We start from the raw sequence: 23,413 nt of genomic DNA on the forward strand, positions 1-23,413 counted from the left end.
CACCTTTGAGGACAGTGACTGCCGTAGCTGGATTGGAGTAGGCTTGAGGAGCAGTCCGCCATATTGAGAACTTCACAGCGTTGAACGGCGTCGTGAAGATGCCATTCGCGAGGCCTGCTAGTGTGCCAGCGAGCCAGGCCCCTCCAGCTTTCTCGACCAGGGGGGAGGATAAGAACTGAAGAAGTGAAAAAGATGTGGTATTAGATCGCAACGAAGGGGGTGATACCAATTCCTCCATAGGAAAGTATAGTCCGAAGCTGACAGCCTTCTGGAGCACCGCCGGGCCGACGCCCTCAAAATACTGCCCTGGTCGTTGGGGCCAATTCCGTCGGTCCAGGAAGCTCCTATGGTACCCCGAGGTATCCTTGCTGTGCTTTATGGTGAGATAAAGTGCTCTATCTGAGGAAAGACGGAATACAACTATGAAAGGGAGAGGGTATACGTGAGTGCTATCAGCACCTACACTAGTCGCTGCGTGAGAGAGCAGTAGAGCTATTAAGACAATATAGCCGAGTATAGACTCTTTACTACCATATGGGTTGAATATTAAAGACTGCATGAGGCCGGCATTCAATCCGCACATCATGAGCCCAATGGGGTGTTTACTCTGACCATCCTTCGAATGGGTATATTCTCTAGCATACTTCAGGAGGGTCCTGTATGGTGACACACCACCACCACCACCTGCCGACTCATTTTCTGGTCGTATTGACATATCCGGAGTAGAAACAAACTACACTTACTGTGCAGACGACTCAATACAACAACAGGAAATTGCAGAAACGACGATGACGACGACCTATCATGGTGGCATCAATTTCGACCTGCCAGGAATCTTTTGTTTTTTCCAACATCGCTTATCCATAGCCTCGACCAAAGCCGCCCGAAGTTCGGACATACCGTGCCCATCTTGTGCACTCACACAGTGTACGTAGGGCCAAAAGGTAAGCTGAGGCCGGCAAGGACAAGATCGTTACTGTCGAGGGGCCAGGGGGTACTACGTCGTATTCTTTCTGCCAGTACTCTATCCGCGATAAGATGGAGGCTACCTCCTCGTGAAGGGTGGTGGGAAGGACTCTGTCCACTTTGGTGAGGACCACCATCAACCTAGATTTTATATTCCTACGGTAGATATTCCTATTAGTACCTCGGTGGCGGCGGCCCTTCCTCCATAATACTACGGTTCTCCATCGATCTAACCGTCAGCTTCCAGAGATACTCATCGGTCGACTTAACCCCTTCAATGACGTCTATCAATGACACCTGTCAGGCTAGTATCTGTTACGAAGTGAAGAAGGAGTGGTAGGATGATTACGACTAAACGTAGATTGTCAGCCCTCTCCATATACTCCCCCACAAGGGCCCTCCATTCTGCCTTCTGGTCAGCGTCGATTCCCTTAGCAAACCCCAACCTGAGCCACTCTTCCTCCCTCCCCCCTCGACCGTCGGCCTACCCTGGTAAGTCGACTATCCTTAGGGGCCTACCCTTACCCTCTCTAATGTGCTCATCTCTGCCCAAGTCGAACGTGAACAGCTGTCTGGTCCGACCAGGAGTCTTAGAGGCTCTAGCGACCTGAAGATGTGTCGAAGGAGTGGTAGGAGAAGCCCTACCTGTCGACCGAACAACAAGCCGTTCACCAGACTAGACTTGCCAGCATTAGATCGGCCACAGAAGGCGACCTATTCGACTGCCATCAGCAGCCCCCCCCCTACCCCTGGGCCCTACCGTTGGCACCCCATGCCCTTGCTGCAGTCTATGGAGGCTCTGTCGTACCAATACTGGATGGGCCGCAACACTCCTTCGGAAGAACTCATCAGCCCCCTCCAGGTGACGTAAGAAAGTCGCCTTGTCAGACAATAGGGGATCTGAGGGAGTGAAGAATCTTCCGGCTGCGCACTAGCATATCTTAGGTCCCACCTGCTTGGATACGCTCTGTAGGATTCCACAACACTCCCGTGTTGACCACATCGAGAGGTATGAAAGGTCGAGCCAGGAAGGTCGGCGGCTGTTGGACCGGAGGACCCTTACTGCTTAGAGAGGCCACCCCTGCTACACGACCCCGAGGCATGGATGCTCCTCACCAGACGGGTAAGCACTCAATTCTTGCTCTACTTGCTTTTACTTGCATTTCCTCAACGGTCTGTCGTCAGATCTCGTCGTATATATTTGGTTTTTACTCAGCCATACTACTTCGGCGTATTCGGTCGGTTTTGATGTCTACAACAGAGTCCACAGGGAAGAACTTCATTCAAACTGCGATCGACCAGGACCTGGCTCCCGGAGGAAGGTATCTTAGGTTCAAGTTGGCAGGATACAGATTAGGTCCGAATCAGGTGCCATGGTAAGAAGATCGTTACTCGATTCCCTCCTGAGCCCAACGGATATCTGCATATTGGACACGCTAAGAGCATTTGCCTTAACTTTGGGCTGGCCAAGCAATATGGTGGTACTTGCCACTTGAGGTATCTTAGGTTGCCCCTAGGAAGAAACAAATCAGGTCGGCTATAGGTTCGATGATACCAACCCCAGTGCTGAGAGTGATGAGTATGTGAGGAGCATCCAGGAGGACGTCAAGTGGCTAGGGTAAAGTCTCTGCCAGGGATCGAACCTCTGCAGGTTTTGCCTCGTAGGTTCGACTGGGACGACAACCTCTTCTTCGCATCGTCCTATTTCGATCAGCTGTAATACTCCCCATCCCTCCACACCGACCTACCCTCCCTCCCTCAGTTACGAGTGGGCCGAGTATCTCATCAACAAGGGGGAGGCTTATGTGGATCTCCAAACCCCCGACGAGATCCGCATCAACCGCGGCAATATCAATACCCCCGGCACCAACTCCCCAAACCGTGACCAGACCCCCGAGGAGAACCTCCGACTTTTCCGAGAGATGCGGGACGGCAAGTTCAAGGAAGGGGAAGCCTTGTTGCGAGCCAAGATCGATATGGCCTCTCCCAACATGAACATGAGGGACCCTCCCATGTATAGGATCCTCCATAAGGAGCATCACAGGACCGGCAAAAAGTGGTGTATCTACCCTCTATACGACTTCGCCCATGGAGAGGAGGACGCCATTGAACATATTACTCATTCCATCTGCACATTGGAATTCGAAAACCATCGAGAGCTCTATGACTGGTAGTAGGCTGATGATGTGTGAGAGTGATGGTACTGGCCCCTTGGGGTAGGTTCTTGGCACATCTACCCGTACCCTCCCGACCTCATCAGTATGAGTTCGCGAGGCTGCAGGTTACCAACACTATAATGAGTAAGAGGAAGCTGCTGAAGTTGGTGAACTCACGTAAGGGGATGACAACGGTACTACTCACTATCTCATTGGTATCTTTAGACTCTGTACGTGGTTGGGATGACCCTAGAATGCCAACGATTTCCGGTATGCGTCGACGAGGTGTGACCCCTAAGGCCCTCCGCACCTTCTGCCAGAAGGTAGGGGTGTCCACCAGTCTGAGTACTATTGATAGTGTACTCCTAGACGAGTGCATTAGGGAGGATCTCGAGGTCAGCAGCTTGTGGACCTATTCGGTATGAGGATGCCTTCCATTTCAGGCCAACTCCAATCGTAGGATGTGTGTGGTGAATCCAGTGAAGGTCTACATCGAGACCATGCCCGACGAGGAGGTAGGGCTCCATCGTGCTACCATTGAGTCCACTCTCCCTCTCAGCGTATCGAGGTGGAGGCACCGAACCATCCTGGGATGCCTGAGGCGGGTAATAACAAGATGTGTACCCAAACTTGATCTGCGCACAGCGAAGATTTTGGTGGAATCTCTCAGGTTCCCGCAAGTTGTATTTGCGCAACCGACTTGTAATTGAATCGAGTGATTTCCGCATAGACCCTCCTGAAGGGTTCAAGAGGCTCTCACTAGGCGGAAAGGTAATACCAGCAATTGAACAGATCTACCATCTTCACCGCGCCACAAAATTAGGTGAAACTACGTTACGGGTACGTTATCAAGGCCGAGCGAGTGACCCCTGAGGGAGTGGTCATCTGCAGTCATGACCCTGATTCCCTTCATGGGGAGGGAAGCCTTCCTAAGGACGTCAAGGGAGTCATCCATTGGGTACCATCAGGCTGGTCAGTAAGGGTTCATACCACTCCTTTTCTACATCGTAGGCGGTCGATGCTGAGGAGAGTAATGAGGATGTAGTGCGGGGCACAGTCAACTGGTATGAGAATCTATTATTGCCAGAGTCGGCTCCCACTGGTAATCATTTTTGTGGCGCGCGGTCAGCAGCACTATTAGACTTTTCAGATGAGGGTGCCACCTCGGAGGAAGAAGCATCCATGGTACCTGGCACAGCGGAGGTGGAAGAGGCTGATAAGGATGGTAATGGAGGAGATCTGTTTTACTATTTTTCCATCAGTTCTGCTCAGCTTGGTTATCCCAATTGAATCCTAACAGTCTTCGAGAGTATAAGGCCTACTTCGAGCCCTCCATGGCTGAGGCTAAGGTGAGCACGGTCCCCTATCGGTCTCCTCTCTGATGGTCCTCTTCAGCCGATGGAGACTTTCCAATTCGAGCGTGTTGGTTACTTTGTCGTTGATAAGGATTCCACTGCTGATCAGCTTACATGCAACCTCACAGTCACTCTCAAGGAGAGTGGACTCAAGAAAACTGAGGGGAAGCACGCGGGGTAGTAGTAGTAGTAGTAGTAGTAGTAGTAGTAGTAGTAGTAGTAGTAGTAGTAGTAGTAGTAGTGCAAGATGCCCCTGTCGATGGTCATTGACCTCCGTCCCATCAGTCGTTCTCGTAAGGAGGCCCAAGCAGCCCAGCTAGCCGAGAAGGAGGCTAAGAAGAAGATCAGGCCCGAGGATATGTTCAAAGGTTCGTACCACTCCTTCTTCACTTCGGGTGTGCAAGTAGTGTCCTCAGAGCAAACAGACAAGTACTCCCAATTCGATGAGAGTGGCATCCCTACTCACGACGCAGCTGGAGAGAAGCTCGCCAAGAGTGCTTATAAGAAGCTTCACAAGGAGTGGGAGAAGCAAAGACGCTTGTAATGACAATGCCTTTGGAATACTCCCCGACACATGGGCCACTTCGACAGGTACGAGAGCAACCACTGAATCCACACAGTCCTTAGCCGCTGATCCTTCATCTATCGTTAAGAGTTTCTTCTACGTTCCTCTTGGCGCTTTGTAGTTGTATTGCAATTCCTTGGAGGAGGGAGTTCAGTTCGACTAGGCCATGTTGGGCTCAAAACTGAAGCCTTTACCGACAAGTATACTCTTCCATAGGCGACTGTTCCTCGTCACTGCGGTCGGCAGTCCACTTTATGTACGATTTAGTACAGTCGTGAATGGTAAGGCATCCGGGGAGTGCTTCAACGGCTACCATGCCACGCCGTGCCCCCTCCTACTCTTACCCCCAGCAGAAGAGGGAGACAATTCAGTTAAAGCAGCAGTACGAAAGCATACATCACGACGGGTGTTGGAGGAGGCCCACGTCGACCCTATACTGGCGAAGGCTAAGAAGGCTCTGTGGAGGCTTAGTGCTGTTCCGGACGGTAGGGAGAGGCCTTGGGGAGGGCCTGGTTATTGAGTCTGATGGTTAGAGATCGTCGATCCATGTGATGAGGCGGAGGTGGTCCGGTGGTATGAACGGAAGCTGGCGGCTAAGGCGAGTAGGAAGGTAGAGAGGCAGAAGGAGAAGGAGGCACTTGCTACGAGGAAGATGATACGATTGGGTAATTTTGTGGCGCAGTGACGGTATCGCTAGGTGTTGATGGCGTCACAGGGAGGTTGGCCCTTCGTCAGCTGGACATGGGAAGTCTCCGTCCTCGTGAACTAGTGGCAAAGGCGCCTAAACTGAGGTCTCTGCTAGATCCCAATACCATCCCTTCCTCAACTGCAGAGGATCACGAGATGTACTACCTCTGGAGGAGAGCTCCTTTAGTCCTATGCTGTAGATACCGGTGGTACGATGAGGTTTGTCGGGTCCTTACACCAGAGGGTGGTGACCCTCCTCCGGTAGAGCAGAGGAGGGGGAGGAAGAAGAAGCAGCCAATGGAGGAGGAGGGCCAGTCGGTGGAGGCGGCAGCCCTTGCAACAGGATGATGTCATGGCTCCACGATGACTACCGATAATTATTACTCTGGTTTTACTTTTAACCTTGCTGCCGCTATCGATCCTCGCGTTGAGGCCCTTGGGGAGGAGCTCTCCTCGTCCTCAGTTGAATGGCTTTGCTCTCCAGAAGCCTCCTCGGCCCCTCATACGCTGTTGGGAGGCTCGTGTGGGGCTGCCCCTCCTTGATGGGCCGTAGCTTCTGTGCATCTCCTCAGCAGGCGTACAAGCCCTCCATGGCCTTGGTAGTAACCTTGGAGTACCCCTCCTGTTCGGCATATATCAGGTCCAAGAGCTGCGGAAGAGGACGGGTGCTTCCATCAGCAAGTGCCGAGATGCCCTAGCCGATGAGGGTAGGCAGGCAGTCTTGCGTCGTCTCCAACGTGACTGGTGTTGGTGCAGGCGGCGATGTCGAGAAGGCTATGACGTGGTTGAAGAAGAGGGGGATCCAATCAGCCAGTGAGAAGACCTTCCGACGGGTATAGAGGGGGGGGAGGTAGGATTAACATGCGATGGTCCTCTATAGGCCGGGGAAGGCGTGGTAGCAGCAGCAGTCCGTGGTCACTATGGAGCTCTGGTTGAGGTAGAGAGGGACGCTCTCGCCTCGTGATGCTGTCATTGAGTAGATCTCATGCGAGACGGATTTTGTTGGTCGGACCCCCCTCCTCGTCGAGTTTGCTCACACGCTAGCGGACTTGGTCACCGAGACGCCTTATGTTGGCTCTGGTGTCGAAGGCCTCCTCGTGGAGGGCATGCTTAAAGGGTGGGCCTCTCGAGAGTTCATGTCGATGATTATCATCATCAGACCAGTCAAGGTCGACACTACTCTTGTTATGGAAGACCACCGTCCGAGGCAGGAGCTACAGAGCTTGAAGGTCAGCGATGCTATCTTGGAGATCAGCTCAATTCTGGGGGAAAATATCGGCCTCAAGCGGGTGGCCACTATAGGGCATTCACCAGGTAAAAGACTGGCTCTGCGTTCTTTGGCGTTTATGCAACTTCCACGACTGTAATTTATCGAGACCATATGCTTTCAGACACCACCCCTCCCGATTCGCACATCTACCATTACGTCCACTCAGCAATCAATGGCAACCAATGTCGGGACGTCGGCAAACTAGCGAGTCTGGTGATGGTGGGGAAGTCCGGCCAAGTAGGTCTGGGGACGATACCATGTGGTTACTTGTCACCACCACAGGGAGGCGGTATGGTCGATGAAGACGCCCTGGCCTTCATCGGCAAGGTCATCGCCATGCAAGTAGTGGCTAAACGACCGAAGTACATCCAAGTCGGGGACGTTCCTAAGGGTGGGAAGGCCTGAAAAAGAGTAGTGGTGATGCGCTGTCGTAGATGTACTTGAGGCGGAGAGGCAGATAGGGAGGGCTGCCCATTTGGCATCTACTGCGGCAGGAGGGAAGGAGATCCCCGACCAAGTCTTGGAAAAGATCCTCGATGGTACTCTCTCAGCTGAGGGGGGGGATATTTTTGCGAGTGTGTGCAGGTAAGGCCGCCAAGATGCGTGCTGAAGATACGTTGTATGAGATGGAGATCCTTCTGCCGCCATCGTCGGGCCAGTCAGAGAATAACAAGGCTGAGACAGTTGGTGGGCGGAGCGTAGCGATTCATGTTTGGTTATTTTTATCGTCAGGAGAAAGGCTGCGGAAGCTTGGCTTGGTCGTTCAAGATTTCCGCTTTATGGGAGTGGGGTTGTGATGCATGGTACTTCGTTTCGAAAGAAAAGGGTTTCGGTGAAAAGTTGATAGCAATTGAGCTTCATAATACCACCGTTGAGGCCGCCTTCATGACAGTTGTAATTTATTCATCATGTCTTCCACCGACCTCAGTAAGTTCGATGGTGTCTATCTATCAGTAGCCCAGCAGGTGGGGGCCATCGAGCCTCTGTTGGACTCCTTCTTTAGCTTCCTTGAGAGGAAGACTGACTTTATGACGGGTGAGTGAGGGAGGGGTCTTCGGTTCACTGCAATCCACATTTCAGGTGAGACTAGTCCTGGCGCTGCTCAAGACATGGTCACGAGATGCTTTGATAAGTATTATCAGATTGCCATGCAGCGGAAGGAGGCTGATGCTGTGAGGAACAAGTAAGGCTGTGGCCCCTATGGTTCGTATGAGTAATCCTTAGGCGTGAGGATGAGGAGAGGAAGGCGCGGGCAGAGGCTCAGAGGAAGGCCGATATGGAGGAATATGAGGCTCGGAAACGTCGACAGGAAGTGGAGGAGGAGAAAGAGCCCAAGATAGTAGAGGTAGTGGTGGTGGAGCGAGAGGCCGGTCGAAGAGTTCAATGGTAGGTAACGGAAGAGGAGGAAGAGGCGATCAAGAAGGATGAGGTTATGAAGGTAGTCTTAGTGATTGGGGGCTGTTGCTACTTGGAAGGTGTCCTCTACAGGAGGCTGAAAAGGAGAATACTGATGATGATAATACGGAGGAGGGTGAAGATGGTACCCCTCCTCCTCCTGGCAATGGTGGCAGCACTGATAAATACACTTGGACGCAGACTCTCAGTGTAGGTCTACGGATGGTGGGGTCTCTCTAGTACTCTTACACAGGCCGTTGAGGTGTACATCCCAGTGAGGCCTGGCACTCGCGCTAGGGACGTCAAGATAAGCTTGGGAGCCGACAAGGTGGGCATTACACCACGTTAGGATTGCTTGACTGTCGTCCTGTAGGTGACGGTGGCTACCAATGCTGAAGGGGAGATCATTAAGGGCGAATGGAATGGCCGTATCAAAGCTGATGATTCTATGTGGACTCTCGAAGACAACAAGATGATACATGTAGTGCTCGGGAGGCCGCCCTCAGGGCTAGTATCCTCTTCTTAGTTGTCGTTGGACAAGTACGATGGCATGAGGTGGTGGTCGTGTGTTGTGAAGGGTGATGCCGAAATCGATACGAAAAAGATCGTACCGGAAAACTCCAAATTGAGTGACCTCGATGGAGAGACAAGATCGACTGTGGAAAAGATGATGTGGGGAAGTCGCAATGTTGGGGATGTCGGAGGGTATGGGATCAGGTACGATCAACAGAGGAAGCAAATGGGGTTACCGACGAGCGACCAGCAGAAGCAGGCCGATCTATTAGAGAAATTCAAGAAGGCCCATCCCGAGATGGATTTCTCCAACGCTAAGATCAACTATGGTGGAGGGATGAACCTTTAGGAGTTTCTGCTATGATGAGGCTATTGCTCGACTTCTTTTTGGTAGGAGTAGAACACGTAACACACACCCGATTGGATATCGCAGTGTTGTGTTCATCATGGGGGGTGTCACCGCCATTATAGTGATCTAACCCGTCGTGTAGCACATGTATGTCGACCATTGGAGCACTTCTTATCGAACTTACCCACGTCTTTGGGGTGGGCGTATGCTCCTGCTGCCACGAGTATGAGATAATATTAGGAACGTGAGAGCGAAGAAATAACCTCGGGATGATGGGAAATAGTTTCACTGGTAACACAATATTCAACCCATGGGAAATCATGATAATTTACAAGGGCTTCTGCCTGGATGCCGCAGTTTCCATCCTGCCCAATAAAGGGCTCCATAATTAGCGAACAACTCGCTACCTAAAATGGACACACTTCTTCCACCCCCTATGGTGACACCCTCACCCTCCTCAATATCTCGTATTGCAACGATAACAGCGCAGCCCTCTTTGGGTCTCTTGTCAAAGCGGACATTATAATACTCCGCATTACGACAATCGTTTATGTACCTCCCAGGGGTATCAACATCATCCGAAGCGTCTATGTAACTGATGTACCATCGACTTGATCATATTAAAGAGCAGCAGCCTACAGGGACACCCCGAGTCGCATCAAGTACATCCTGTCGGCCTCTTTGGGTGGATTCCTCCTCAACAAGGTGCCTATCCAGTATAGTAGCCCCGAAACGGGAGGAGGCTGCTACCGTCGTAAAAGCATATCTCCTCTCCACTGCTTCTCCTCACTGATGTGAAGAGACCCAGCCCACAGTGCGGCAATATTGACTCCTTCGCGTAGAGGCCTTTATCAGGCCAGGACAAGGCAGTCATCCACCAACTACTGTTGCCGACACGCCAGTTAGTAAGAGGACCCTGAAGCTCCTCCTTGGTAACGGTCGACCGCTCTCTACAAGGGAGTAACTCTCCCACCAGCACGAACTACGCTTGCCACCACTCCGTTGACACAACACAAGCATTATCGTTCCTACGCTATTGTAACATGAAAATCTTTTGAAAAACTCCGAGATAATGAGAGGCAGCCCTCACGCGTTGGGATAGGTCCACTCCGTACCAGGTTGGTATCTTCCCATCACCACTTAGCCGGAATAGTAGCAGCCACTTAGCTCACTTCAGAAGCTCATAGAGTTGTTTCCTAGTCTGCATCTTTCCCTCATGCTGTTTCAATCCTTGTTCGCTCTTCAAGTGCCTCAAACATTCATCCGCGGCTTTCATCGCACAACGAAGTGTCGACACCGGGTATATCACGCAATTATAACTATCACCAACAACAAGTTGGACATGAAGTAACGTCTTTTGGACTCACCCTGCTGATGCAAATTCGTCGAGTTTAATCGCATCAGTCTTGCCGAACTCTGTCATATTAGCCAACAGGAAAGGACCCCCCTGAGGGGCCAAATTCATTTCACCAAGCCTCTGCATCTGCTCGGCAAAACTAAAGAAAACCCATTACGTCGATAAATGCAGGGAACTTGATCACGCTCGGAAATCCTCGATCGTGGCAAGGCCCTCTGGGAATATCATATCAGCGCCAGCCTCGACGTACTGGAGAACGAGTCACCCCTTCAGCTAAGTAGCGACACCTCACCTGCTTTGCTCGAGCAATGGCCTCCTCCATACCGTGGGTGCTGTAAGCATCGGTACCTTTGAGAGTTGCTCACCGGAGGGAATAAGACTAGTTCGTACGAGCACAGATGATGAAGTGATCGCTTTCTCCATGATAGGCCGCATCGGCAGCTGCCCGTGCTCGTCGGACCTTCCCCATCATCTCATCGGCTGAGACCAGCGTTTTCCCCTCCTGTGGAATCCCCATTATCATGTCACTGTAATGCTTCCTACAAGATGACCACATCTCTTGGGGAACTCCTGATCCTCGATATGAAGACCTGCTGCCCCTGCAGCGATGTACTCTCTAACCGTTTTGGATACCATCTCGTCCGACCCAAAACCTGTGTCCGCGTCGCATATGAACGGCAAACCACCAGAGAAGGCCACAACCTGAAACTGTGGAATTCTCAACAGTGCTCCACTCGCGAAGTGAATTTCTAGTGTAGTTTTTCCCTCGTAAGCGCCAGAAGCCAACCAGTGGGGAATCAATTTACATGGTGATTCAAGCTTCGACAGTCCTTCATCGCCAAATTCAAGGCTATCGAACCAGTATTTCCAGCATCGTCAAAGAATGCTTGCGAGCAACAACGAGTTTACGAGATACGAGTGGCAAAGCATAGCGCATCATCATCACTAAACCATGTATGATGGCCTTCATATCCTTGATTGAATGCGGTAGATGAGTGTTATGGTAACAGTCACCATCGTGGCATTTGTAGTATGATACAGGTTCACCACACGGCACCGGTCATACACTACAATACATCACATCTCCGTATTGACAATGTGACTTGACCACAATGCTTGCTGGTTGTAGCGTTGCCTCGGTCCCATACTTCGGACAGGAATTAAGTCTCCCTCTTGGGCTGGCCGTTCTGGTGAGGGAGCAGCTACTACGACTCCCCTATGCATGGTATATTCCGTTGGTATTCAGTATTCCCTCATTTCACCTCAATTAGGCGGTAGATGACGACACTAATACGATAATGACATGGCGCGCTTCATTGGCGCGCCTTCACCCCTCTCCTCTTCTCCCCTATAGCAGTAGTAGCATTATGAATCCACCACTGTAGTCGCATTGTGTGGATGACTTATGCTACATCACCTTCAACCTGATCGAAAGTCATTGATCTGCCTCTCACCTACAGGCTGAAAGATACCATTGTGAGAGGGTCTCTTTCGGCTGATGTATAGCATTAGATTAGGCGCGGAATTACAGATATACTTCCCCGGTGAAAGTTAGTATTTTGAGGCGCGATTTTAACACGTGTATGCTAAGAATATGCGGAGAACATGTTTTACCACTTTTCGACTTTTCACTAACTACTAAGAGTGTTAAGAGCCTAAGAGCCTTGAAACTTGGAGGTTATATCCTGTGGAGCATGAGAGCATACCTCCCTGAGCCGCAATATGGTACTCGTTGAGGTGACTGTGCACGAGCCGAAAAACCGAATATGCTTAGAATATGTGGAGGGGTGTATACTGACTCATCTGAAACCCGTACAGGGTCAGCTATGGGGGAGATGGCTTGTTCTGAAGAGCTTGAATATACATATAAACGTTCCTACCACTCGTCCTCTATTTTGGGGGACTCAAACCGAGATCTCAAAGGGGCATAGTGACATACCTCTTTGATCTTGTCAGTGAACTGATCGAGTGTGAGAAGGCCGATATCAGGCACGCCGCTTGCTGCTGAAAGTGCACCTCCCGACACGTATCCTCCAACGAAACCATTAACTGGGAGCATCCTGAGGAAATTAGCATCCTAGGAAGCTGCATCGAAGTAGTCTCACCTTGCAACGAGACCATTGAAGGCTCCTGGCAGCTGAACACACTGTGATGAGCGCATGAGGGTACGTAGCCGTCTACCCGCACTGTTCATTATATTCCCACTGGGCGGCACACACATAAACACACTACCAGAAACAAACAACTCACAACGTGTGGCTAAACTAACATAAGACTATCACTCACTGCGAAGACTAACCTGAGATCACTAATGCCGATGAATCCAGAACCGCTTATACAGTGCAATACCGACCAACTCAACCCAAGGCTGAGCCAATGAAGAACGGTGGCAAAATATCATAGACGATAAACAAGTGATATTTGGAGGAATTCGATAGTACATGAAGTCCCGTCGTTGGTCGTAATGGCGCTGTACAATAGGAAGCTCCACGGAGTTCCTCAGAGTTTTCTTCCGTCGAAACCACATCTCACCAACGGAGATGATATAGGGGTAGTGACAGGGGGAGTCTACGATGAGTAGAGAGGATGCTCAACAGCACAGGGAGTCGACTTGAACGAAAATAGAGTTGGTCCTTCGAAGAAATACAAAAACAAAGTTGGTACACACGAGCTCCCCTTCGACGTCATCATCACGTCATTGCAGGCAATTCCCCACGACAAGTCGGACACTCCATCTTTACCTGATCCCAACCATCAACGACAACAATAGCAGAGCCGCAACCTACGTCCATCCATTGCTCAAGACAAGCAGCATGAAATATATGATCACAGGGAGTAATCACAGGGCGCGACTCCGGATCGTGGACCTCCGATAAATCGATATCGTTCATGCAGATAACCTGAACATACAATGCAAGCTGCTTCACGCGCCACAAAATTCCCTACGCATTCCGGAGCCCCAAGCTCTTCATCCTGCACTGAAGGCACTGCTCTATAGTAGTTATAGACGTGTGGTAGGCAAATCCACGGAACCTGGCATCAGACCTTGCCATACACGTCGGGATCATCGCCGACTTACGAAAGACCTGGGGCCAAACCTGGCCTGGGCCCACATAATGGCTATTTGTGCTACTTGCAAACACACTATCAGTGTGGCTTCGGTCGAGTTTGGTGCTGATGCCAATGCTGGGTACACCTGTATATAAGCAAACGATGGATATCCAATATAGATCGTGATGAGGTAAAATACGAAGAAGAGTTGTCGGTCGCATAAACGGCCAACCTCAGCAACGTTCTACAAGCTGTAGTGGTGGTTTGGTTTCTCTCCGTTTTACACTTTAACGAGCATAAATTTCGTACTCGTACTTAATCCGTACACTACTGTGAACTTTCACCCTCTTCTTCGACATAACGAGTTACTTCAACCGAAAAATGCATGGTACAGGATTCGAACCTGGACCCCACAAACTACACCTCTCCACATATTCTTAGCACACATGCTGTGCAGCTCATGATTCATCGAAGAAGTCGAGTTCACCCTGATATTGGAGTAAACTGACTCACTGACGTCCTGGTATTGCAGGGGAGGAAAACGGAATGTTATTGAACATCTATCGATTAACTCTAGTTTGATATTATCATCGTATTTTACTTTTCGAATGAGTGACACAACTAGTAAGCTGGGAATATGTGGAGGTCTCCAAGTGCGTAAACCAGAGTAGCAGTGGAGTGGGAGTCTGAAACCTTGCTAGATTAGTGACAGTGTTACAAAAGCTTTTATATTCAAATATCAGGGTGAAACTCGACTCTTTCGATGAATTATGAGCCCACCATGTGTGCTAAGAATATGTGGCGTCGCACGACTCAAAATCCATATCAACCAACCCGAGACTATCTCAGCTTCTCCCCACTCTAACGAGAGTAGAAGGCACACGTGAGGAAGCGCTCAAACAATGAGCGGCTTCAAGAGCGTCTCAGAGAAGTTTCGAAAATTCAATGTGTCATGTCCCCCGTTATGACCTCGCCATTAAAGATGGTATATGGACATGCCAGTGCATACAAGGGGACAATCATCCTTGTTATCGATATACCCACTATGAAACGCCACGACAGAGGCCTCTTGTGACCTCGGACGATGTCGTATACTATTTGAGGTACCTGCCATCAAGGGACGATTACTTCCACACAAACGTACTTAAACTACTACTACTACCCAATAGCACTGCATGATGATGATAAGAACGTTCAAATACTGGTAGAAATTATACAGAATCACCATACCGACCAACAAGGTGCCTAATGGGCGCACACTAGTGAGAGTAGCACTACTGTAAGAAGCTACTACCATAAAAGCGTGAGTAAAGCCAGCCGAGCTCTCGTCGTATTGAATCCATACCTCCCTCATTGAACTGATTCTGTCGACGACTCCGCCAAACAAGCAGTAGATACCGCACCTGTGAAGATGATGCAATGATCAAGGGCTACCTATCGAAGATTAGTGCTGACCTCTAACATGCTAAAGAGAATGAACTTGAATAGAGCGACGACTGAGAAGGTGTTGAACATGAACCTGAGCAGTCCACAGTCTAACAACCACACCGTGTATGATGCCGCCGCTGCCGCCTTACTGAGCCGATAGACCCAAGAATAGGTGTATAAGTGAGTCGTAAGCATCCATGAGGGCTTGAATACCGATACACAATAGAGACACCTGACTCGGGAGTCTTTACCAATCAGATGGATAAAGCAAACTTCGCCTGTGTGACCCAAACTCACTTTAGCGTGGCCATTGTTGTTCTCACCATGCTGCATTTGCAACAGAAAGAATCGAATTTGTAAGATAGTTATGATCTGAATTCAAAATACTCAAGACTTCACTCCCAATACTTACATTATTTAAGATTGAGTAATTTATCACTTTCCTCCCCAGTTTTCTCACATCGATCTCTCGCAGAGTCATACTGAAAACAATAACGTAATGCACCGGGAAAAGTTCATCTGAACCATAATGACCACCTCAACAGCGAACCATAACTTGCTCGAATCCAGAAGGTCGCCATAGAATAGTTGAATATGGCAAACACAAAAGGAGTGGTGTTATAAAATTTGGTGTCTTCAGCGTAACAAAGGCTTTCAAGAAGCAGACGACATCACCCTGTTAGTGAAGTCTGACGGACTCAATCAGGAAATACGCGATGTAATCTTTAAACACAGTTGATATTTTTTTCGTAAAGAAATATATAAGACCCATTTGACGTGCATATAACCATATGATTACACGTAGTATCACCAACGATGATGATCAATCCAAATCTGAGTATGGCCTGCCGATGCTACCTGATTTTGAATCCGCAGTTTTCACTCACAACCGTTCCAACAGCAATTTTCTTGCCGTCCAATGGCAGAACGTCGCCCTCATTCACCTCGTCTCTAGAGGGTGTATGTATCTCCAGCAAAAGGCCATAGGCGAGAATGAACACCATCCGAATTGGGAGGAAGGAACCCTTCAATGTGCTCGAGTCCTCCTGTTATACTCCCAAGAAGACTTACCATAATCCTCGCTGGACCAATGTCGCACACTGGCTGAGTCAGCCCTGCTAGACGGAATCTTGACAGGTCCGAGCGACCGGAGAGTATGAGCTCTTCCTGAGGGCCTGAATGAGCATCTATGATAAGTTCGTGATGGGCCCGTCTTGATTACGCATGCCGAAGCTGTTCATGGCGAACATGTTGTTTTGAAACCCGATGGCTGGGGAGAGTTGCAGCTCATGCCACTCGCCATCGTAATCGAAACGCAGAAGCACTTCCGATAAGGACATCTACGAAGTGAGCGAGTTATGGTATGACGAGTTGCCTTACTACCATCTTCATGCCGGCTCCTTTGGAAATCATATGCAACTTCACCTCGCCCTCGATGGTAGGTACACCCTCGCTAGCCGGAGACTAACGACAAGATTCAAAATAGGTCCGGTGAGCAACCATTCTCACATCAGCCAAAGGCGTCATAGTATAAACTCCTCGATATATCGAACTGGGCTTCCCTACGTTGCTGCTGTCCAATGCGGCTAAAATGAGATGGTCAGTAAATCAGGAAAAGGCAGAAGATATCTACCTGCGAAGTTGGAAGCGTATCGATGGTCTGCTGAAGAAGCTTCTGAGTCGATCATGAGCCAGAAGCCAATAACGAGGATGAACCCCAATAGTACATCACTCCTATCACCAACAGTAAAGGACGGGAGGCTCTGCAATATTACCATCGCCAATGGTTGGTAGTAGGTGAGGGTTGGTTCCATACCGAGGCTCTTGAACCGAGGCTTACGGGAGGCATTAGACTTTCTGTTCGAATTTTCACTGTCAATGGTTCTGGTCTGTCGCGAGGCGTTCGCGTTTACAAGTAATAACCGCGCTCGCCGTTGTAATCGATTCGTTGTCATGTTATGAAGGACCCCGAGACTATAGTATGCGACGCGGATGACGTTGCAGACATAGCAATACTGGAGTGAATCAATGATGAATATGCCAACATCCACGGGAGACGGTTACAGAGGTCTCGTCGGTTACAGATATGGAAAAAGGGGTTATAGTAGCACACGCCACAGTCGGGCATTTCATAATCTCCACAGTCACCGCCTACTCATCGTCAGATCGATAATGCACAGTATGTCGATATTCAGCTTCAACCTCTTCGTTGCTTCCCGACTCGGAGCTCCTGAATTTGATTATGTACTGAAGATCATCCATCTGACGCATGATTTCTTACACAAACTCATGGTTCTTGGGGTGATCCTGCATCTGCATCAATCGATCAGACTCAACTTGCAATATCACGATGTTTCGCTCTTGATCCTGACAAGAATGTAGGTCGTAATTCCAGCCGTTGAATTCAGCATTAGCGCATGCTTGAAAGATGCGCTTGAGTGTGATGGTCACATTGTGATCGCTACAAGAACGAGCGCAAATATGTAAGAGGCGCGGATTCGATGCTCTTCGGAGACTTCATTTCGTACGCAGTTTCCCAATTGTGTTCGGTTGAGATATAACGTGTTGTATTGGGTAGTAGTACTGCCGTATTATGAAAACGTTTCATTTTGAAAGTGAGGGACTGCTCTACGAGCCAGGATTGTTGTTTAGATATTGATACTCTCATCACAATAGCAATTCCAAGTACGATGGGTGTATTTCGATAGAGTTTGAAATATTTCTGCTCCAAAGTCATGCATCAGCATCAACTTGGTTTGTCGGTGCAGAATACCTCCGTGACGGAATCAGCGTGAGAAGTCGGCGTTTTGTGAGTCTGATCACTCACTCAGAATCAGTAATTCAGTATCACTAATCGGAATAGAATATAGATATTGCATGCGGATGGCTGCAGGTGGTCACTTCTGAACACTGCATACGGATCATTGCAGTTGGACATCTGTGGAAATTGCATTTGGTGTATGCGTGAATGCCATTCACGATGCATGGCGATCGATGATATATCTGTCAGGGCGTGAAGTTGATTATAACCTTCCGAGGGTCCGTTAGCAACACCTTGAACTATGGACGGGAAAGCTGACCAGCAGATCACTCAGAAAGGGGCGATGCACGATGTGTGATCACTCACTTCATTGACAACGCTGCTCCGCCTCACAATAGATATTGGTACTTGAGGTAGAAGCTAACAAAACTCAGACTTACATTTACAGAGAACATGATTGGCGCCTAGCGCTAGAGGGACAATAAAGCTCCTCACGACAGAAAGCTGCGCGATATGACAAGGCGCCAAGAGAATCAAATACTGTGATGATCACCGTATGATCGTGTTATGATTACATAACGACAGAGCGAAGTCCGTAGCCCGCACCTCATTGTCGAGGGATTCGGGGTGATTCATGAGCAACAGTGACCAACGATCGACGATTATTATACTATTCCCATAACTCGTCACTCAGTCCATTTTCGTTTCTATCGCTCGCTCCATTGGTGTTCCATGACGTCTACCCATGTGGTGCTCCACGCGCCATCTCGAGGTGCGAGGCCACGGGTGATGCGACCCGAGGGGTTTGAGCCACGCATCCGTTTTCCCCATTCGTATTCGATAGTAATAGTCTGCCCATCCTATAACGGCTTCAACTCAAACTACAACAGTATAGCCGATTAATTAGCTGCATGACATGCAGCTATCCATCCCGTGATCGCACGTCTACACGCAGTACATGTACACGTGCGTTTCACCTGTCTAAGACAGGTGAACGGTTATTCACGTTTTCTCTTGTCATAGGGGGATACCTCCACCTTGGATGGTACCAGTATTGAGTAAAGAGGACAAGAGTAACTCACCTGAAGCGATGTTCACCATAACCAGCTGCGCTGAAAGTGCACCTCGTAAATCTAGTTCTTGATATCGTATTCTTTCGTTAAAGTCGTACCGCAAGTTGTTCCCAAACGGTACCAAAACTTTGTTGATGTTCTTCCCCAGTATTATGCTCATATTTTTATTCCCATCCCTACTGCAATTTCTGTGCTCGACTGCTGGCAACACGGGATGGCGGTTTGACTCGTTGGTTGACATCTATGCTCGATACGCCGTGGGTCCATCGTATGGCATCATCCTTGATCCTATCCGCTCCCATTAGGAGCCTCAAACCTTGGAAAATAATCCACCTGTCACCGTCGCTTGGTGGCTTGAAACTATAGTGAAGGTCTCTCGTGATCATCGAAAGGCTGGTAGAAAGCATCCTGGTGGTCCGACAATCCTACTTATGTGGCTCACTCAACTGCAAGAGTTGGAACCCATCAGGTGCGTCTGACCCGGCTCCCCCATCATACTGTTGCAGATACCTCACTGAAGTTGAACAGGACCTGCAGATAGTAGCTCTGCTACCACCACACTCATCTGGTGATCGTATAAGCACACCTCCATTAGGAAGCATGCATGGGGTATTCATAGGAGAGTACCCGTCAGATGAGCGTAAGGAGAAGCCTGTCCTTATCCTATCGGAATCCGTATGCTCGAGGGAGTCCTTCACGACTGAACTGTGGTTTCAAGACTGATTACTTTGGTTGTTTCGATTCGAACACGCGAAGGAGCTGGAAAACAGAAGTTCGCGTTGAACAGCATATGAAGGGATACTGCGGGGCAGCCATTAACACACCACTGCCTCAGGCGACCTACTGCGGTTCCTGCGCCGATTCCGCCTAGCATGCCGTATGCAAATACTACCTGCAGCTCTAGTAGAGATGGCCGATATCCTAACGGATGCGTGTAAGCCGTGTACAAACCATTACCGATAAAGACACAATAACAGGCTACGAGACGATCGTCGAGGATGTATCTACTGCTGAGATCATCAGGGTCCGATCTCCCAGTAGTGTTCTATCATCCTTCGCCATCCACAACTCCTACAGGTTTAAAAACAGCGCCCTCCTCCTATGGCATACCCTTTTCATCGCTTCTTGCACTGCCATCCGGGCTGTGGCCCACAGCGGCTGCGATCCAACTCATTGAGGTTTAGATATCGTTGCTGTCCTGTGCACCCCTGCCTGCCTCATGTAGTCATCATAACCTTACTTGAATCGGCCCTTGGGCAAAGATGCGCTCACATGAAGAGCACTGAAGAGATATGGTCTTGTGAGAGTTGAATCATCTAGTCGAACTCACCATCGACTCTCAGGTCTTGCCTTGATTGTTGATGACGCCGGTTTAGAGGTGCTCGGGGCTAAAGCAATTGTCGGAGAGCAATGTGAGACCTTTTGGGGTCAACATGAAGGGTGAGTCACCCTTCATGTTGACCCTTCATGTCACCCTGGGTGACTCCCTCAACTGCTTTAGGCAGTATCACGCCCGAGTGGTGCTCCAATCAGGGGTACATTCTGGGGGAGTGGTCCGAGAGTGGGGAGTGGTAGGGTACGCGCAGTGCTGATGTAACTAAGGCAGCCCATAGGGAACTGAGCCCATCATCACTGCAACGAGCAGAGGAAATCGTCTGTGTCGTAGAAGGTCCATCTGGTGGTCTTCCGGTCGACTTGCACCGAGATATGCATGAGTCTAATCCTGCCCGGGACACCCCAACGCCTCGTCGGAATCTGCGAGTGCAGCCTTATGATGACTCGCAATTAGATGAACTCCTCCAGCTGCTCAATGATGCATCATCAGAATATGCTAGTACGGTGACCTATAGATTCATTAGCTTTCCGAGGGATGATTCAAGGTGACTCGAAGGGCGAAAAAGAGGTCCCTGATGGCGACTGGCCCCTCATGGCGGATGAAGGGTTCTCAGACGGAAAAGAGGAGGACAGTTCACTTGATAAACTCGGTTATGGAGAATTTTATGACACCGATGGTGCGTTGGATACGTGGAGCGAACGGAATCCACGGAGGGGCAGCGGTGAACGTAACGTGATCATATGAAGGACATTCGGGGTCTTGCAGGAAAGAAAATAAACAGTGACAAAGCTATCGAGGCGATGCTCGATGCGGACACACTGGAACAATTCGAGACAGATTTCGAGCAAGCTTCTCGGAAACTTCTGGAAGGTCTGATCACCAAGGTAGTTTATTGTTGACACTCGTTGGACCCAGGAACCGTTCAAACTCGTCTTATCGCCCTTGTCCACCACCAAGCTAGTTTAGCATCCTCGATGATTTCTGAGATTGTCTCTGAGACTGATGGCAAGGTATTCTGAAGAGCTCAGTTGTGGATATCATATCACATGGTTCGTTTGCAGGCAGTCTTAGTGGTACCTTCTACCTCGACACCGATCATCAGAGTATCGGACAATGTTAGGAATGTTTCAGTGCTGACCATGAAACCCTCCACAGAGTGGTTCGGTGAGTGTGGTGCTGGCGGCTTCTACCCCCCTCCCTCTCTGCTCAGATCTACTGACTCGGGGCTCGTCCCAGTCACGGCTTGACACCCTCCTCATTGGGTTCGAAGAGCTCTTTGGAATGTGGGCGGCTGAGATTGCTCGAAGGCCTCCTAATGGCGGAGGAAGAGTCTCTTGTAAAAGCCATCGTTCCGTAGGGACAACATGTCTGATGATAGGTCAGCAACTCTCCGAAACTCTGATGAAAATCGTCGAGAGCCTTGCTCGATCAACCGATGAGCTAATCTTGGAAGTTCCTTCCTGTTCAGCTCTCGTGATGACTCTCTACAACCAGCAGTCCTCGTAGGTGTTCCTTCCTGATCAGACCAACTTGCTGCAGCAGATGTTGTGGCGTCTACCATGCATTGAGAGTGTCTGGAACAATGCGACGCAGATGCTAGAGTTGATGACTGGTGCGCATGGTGCTGAGAAATCAGACCATTGTGATTCAAGGTAAGGCAGCGACGATGGGAATATGTTGTTATTGTTTTGTTAGAGGCAATAGTCTGATGAGATTCATCCATATGAAGCCGAACCATGAGGGTCAGCCGCGGCGTGGTATATTACCTCTGCGGTTCCTCCCTCAAATCGTGAGTCCCTGAGTGGCGCCAAGATAGTGAGAAATAACTCAGGAAGGCTTCTCGACTGAACGGATGATTAACTCCTTGAAAAGGTTGGCGCAGAGGGCCAATGGTCATCCTGGCCGGACGGGGTGGGTCTGCTGCTGGTCACCAGAATCTGGTGTTATTCATGCTTTTTTTACTAGCAGATATCTCGTGTGGTTGGATGAGACAGGGAGCTCGGCATTCCTGAACACTATTGGTATGAGCATGAAATATAAGGATTATGACTTTTCGCGATCTTCGAAGGCTAAATCGAAAAAGTTCTGGCCATACTTAGCGCGATCGAGACAAAGAACTTTCTTGAATAGGTCAACAACGTGGTTGCTGAGTAATGATGATGGTGATTATGTCCGCCCTAGCAGCCTCGCTGGTGGAGATTCGAGTCCTCGAGGACTTGGTTTGATTGTTGGCTTTGATCGAGGTGAGTAGCGTATTAGTCTGATGTCTTAATTCCGACTGGGCTCGCAGATCTCAAAGTTGAAGGGGTGATAGGGCACACAGTACTCGAACATAGGCTTGGACAAGTTGTCAAGAGAGAAGAAGCGATGAAGATGGTTCGACTCATGAAGGCTCTCCCTACGGGCATTCTTGACGATGGCCGATTCTCTTTCGTCGAGTGGGGATCAGGAGAAGGTAGGCGTGTGTGGTTCTGAGTCTCAGCAACAGTCTGTCTCTCCCAGGACGGCTCTCTATGGCAATTTCGGAGGCATTCGAGAATTCAACGGTGGTGTCAGTCGAGCCCGGAGCCTCATTATCAGTGAGACACAACTTGTTCATCCTAGGATAGTATCCATTGCAGAAATACCATAACAAAGTCCTCCGAGCTTCATATAATCGTTCACAACCTGACATAGGGCCCATCAGTCTTAATAACAACATCGTCTGTAATGGTGATATCGACGAAGACATCGCCCGAGATCTCAGTGACTGGTAACTCTCCATCATTCCTACGCTGAATAGCTCCTCCCATCAGTCCGGAGTTGTTCCGATTCCAATGGGTTGGTTTGACACCGCACGACGCTAAACTGGCAGGCATGTTCGCCAGCAGTGCTCTGACCACCTTCATCCCTTTGCAAGCTGGTCCGGCAGTATGAGTGATGGCTGATTCACCCGATGACATCTCTGGATCATCAGATGCTGCTACTGCTGAGTCTAGTCACGGGCCATGAGATCAGTCCCGATGAGATCATCTCCTCTAAGTTTCTCGAATACTACACTGCGAGATTCATAGGTTGTCTATTCCACTAAGGTCTTTTCATTCAATAGAAAGCTTCTCAGCCCCTCACGTGAGCTCCCACACTTTACTGGAGTGTAGTTGGCTTGGAGACT

The 23,413-nt window shown here is 49.6% G+C and overlaps 7 protein-coding genes across 7 annotated transcripts in view; 3 read left to right on the forward strand and 4 right to left on the reverse strand.

The window, feature by feature from the left end:
• Pmar_PMAR005788 (hypothetical protein) overlaps nt 1-715 on the reverse strand; it is a gene marked incomplete at both ends in the record, with an annotated part of 2,980 nt that extends 2,265 nt beyond the window's left edge. The window contains 3 exons of the mRNA XM_002785424.1: nt 4-175; nt 227-399; nt 532-715. Of these exons, the coding sequence (XP_002785470.1) occupies nt 4-175; nt 227-399; nt 532-715 (529 nt within the window). The remainder of the gene's footprint in view (nt 1-3; nt 176-226; nt 400-531) is intronic.
• An 87-nt stretch (nt 716-802) lies between these two features.
• On the reverse strand, nt 803-2,069 carry Pmar_PMAR005789 (GTP-binding protein, putative; the record flags this gene model as incomplete). The annotated part of the gene is made up of 8 exons (XM_002785425.1): nt 803-949; nt 1,002-1,122; nt 1,148-1,263; nt 1,316-1,412; nt 1,455-1,573; nt 1,612-1,680; nt 1,727-1,866; nt 1,919-2,069. 8 exons carry the CDS (start codon nt 2,067-2,069, stop codon nt 803-805), a joined length of 960 nt encoding a protein of 319 aa, XP_002785471.1.
• Nucleotides 2,070-2,180: 111 nt separating this feature from the next.
• On the forward strand, nt 2,181-5,126 carry Pmar_PMAR005790 (glutaminyl-tRNA synthetase, putative). Its single transcript, XM_002785426.1, has 18 exons — nt 2,181-2,288; nt 2,335-2,463; nt 2,510-2,584; nt 2,632-2,682; nt 2,729-3,136; nt 3,187-3,299; nt 3,348-3,517; nt 3,566-3,637; nt 3,682-3,727; nt 3,793-3,893; nt 3,946-4,080; nt 4,134-4,224; nt 4,273-4,347; nt 4,395-4,471; nt 4,518-4,654; nt 4,763-4,845; nt 4,894-5,017; nt 5,069-5,126. Exons 1-18 carry the CDS (start codon nt 2,215-2,217, stop codon nt 5,085-5,087), a joined length of 1,980 nt encoding a protein of 659 aa, XP_002785472.1. The 5' UTR covers nt 2,181-2,214; the 3' UTR covers nt 5,088-5,126.
• Nucleotides 5,127-6,196: 1,070 nt separating this feature from the next.
• Pmar_PMAR005791 (elongation factor ts, putative) lies at nt 6,197-7,796 on the forward strand (the record flags this gene model as incomplete). The annotated part of the gene is made up of 11 exons (XM_002785427.1): nt 6,197-6,328; nt 6,370-6,436; nt 6,486-6,562; nt 6,610-6,666; nt 6,710-6,846; nt 6,889-7,043; nt 7,121-7,236; nt 7,282-7,390; nt 7,434-7,538; nt 7,585-7,686; nt 7,732-7,796. The coding sequence occupies 11 exons, from the start codon at nt 6,197-6,199 to the stop codon at nt 7,794-7,796; spliced, it is 1,122 nt and encodes a 373-aa protein (XP_002785473.1).
• A 99-nt stretch (nt 7,797-7,895) lies between these two features.
• Pmar_PMAR005792 (conserved hypothetical protein) lies at nt 7,896-9,256 on the forward strand (the record flags this gene model as incomplete). Its single annotated transcript, XM_002785428.1, has 9 exons — nt 7,896-8,034; nt 8,080-8,182; nt 8,224-8,344; nt 8,390-8,437; nt 8,488-8,604; nt 8,648-8,722; nt 8,768-8,875; nt 8,921-9,066; nt 9,112-9,256. Exons 1-9 carry the CDS (start codon nt 7,908-7,910, stop codon nt 9,254-9,256), a joined length of 990 nt encoding a protein of 329 aa, XP_002785474.1. The 5' UTR covers nt 7,896-7,907.
• Nucleotides 9,257-10,424: 1,168 nt separating this feature from the next.
• On the reverse strand, nt 10,425-12,774 carry Pmar_PMAR005793 (2-methylisocitrate lyase, putative; the record flags this gene model as incomplete). Its single annotated transcript, XM_002785429.1, has 8 exons — nt 10,425-10,575; nt 10,624-10,752; nt 10,798-10,862; nt 10,906-10,961; nt 11,004-11,115; nt 11,157-11,315; nt 12,553-12,673; nt 12,719-12,774. 8 exons carry the CDS (start codon nt 12,772-12,774, stop codon nt 10,425-10,427), a joined length of 849 nt encoding a protein of 282 aa, XP_002785475.1.
• A 212-nt stretch (nt 12,775-12,986) lies between these two features.
• Pmar_PMAR005794 (zinc finger protein, putative) lies at nt 12,987-16,919 on the reverse strand. The gene is made up of 18 exons (XM_002785430.1): nt 16,868-16,919; nt 16,726-16,826; nt 16,602-16,678; nt 16,476-16,556; nt 16,315-16,432; nt 16,164-16,267; nt 15,951-16,060; nt 15,505-15,574; nt 15,390-15,464; nt 15,242-15,324; nt 15,120-15,183; nt 14,959-15,067; nt 14,827-14,909; nt 14,634-14,771; nt 13,693-13,809; nt 13,560-13,646; nt 13,400-13,513; nt 12,987-13,354 (listed from the first exon to the last, which is right to left on the reverse strand). The coding sequence occupies exons 2-18, from the start codon at nt 16,778-16,780 to the stop codon at nt 13,304-13,306; spliced, it is 1,536 nt and encodes a 511-aa protein (XP_002785476.1). The 5' UTR covers nt 16,781-16,826; nt 16,868-16,919; the 3' UTR covers nt 12,987-13,303.
• Nucleotides 16,920-23,413: the final 6,494 nt, after the last annotated feature.

The sequence above is a fragment of the Perkinsus marinus genome, assembly GCF_000006405.1.
Source record: "Perkinsus marinus ATCC 50983 genomic scaffold scf_1104296932546, whole genome shotgun sequence".
Taxonomy (NCBI): Eukaryota; Perkinsozoa; order Perkinsida; family Perkinsidae; genus Perkinsus; species Perkinsus marinus.

What these genes read in the sequence shown, in the direction of transcription:
- Pmar_PMAR005790 (XM_002785426.1), top strand. Translation starts at nt 2,215, where the DNA reads ATGTCTACAACAGAGTCCACAGGGAAGAACTTCATTCAAACTGCGATC. An exon ending in TCCTGGGATGCCTGAGGCGG is followed by an intron (nt 3,728 to 3,792) that starts GTAATAACAAGA and finishes GGAATCTCTCAG; the next exon opens with GTTCCCGCAAGTTGTATTTG. An exon ending in GCCCGAGGATATGTTCAAAG is followed by an intron (nt 4,846 to 4,893) that starts GTTCGTACCACT and finishes TAGTGTCCTCAG; the next exon opens with AGCAAACAGACAAGTACTCC.
- Pmar_PMAR005794 (XM_002785430.1), bottom strand. Translation starts at nt 16,780, where the DNA reads ATGATCGACTCAGAAGCTTCTTCAGCAGACCATCGATACGCTTCCAAC. An exon ending in TTCTCTTTAGCATGTTAGAG is followed by an intron (nt 15,068 to 15,119) that starts GTCAGCACTAAT and finishes TCATCTTCACAG; the next exon opens with GTGCGGTATCTACTGCTTGT. An exon ending in GGTTTGGCCCCAGGTCTTTC is followed by an intron (nt 13,647 to 13,692) that starts GTAAGTCGGCGA and finishes GTCTGATGCCAG; the next exon opens with GTTCCGTGGATTTGCCTACC.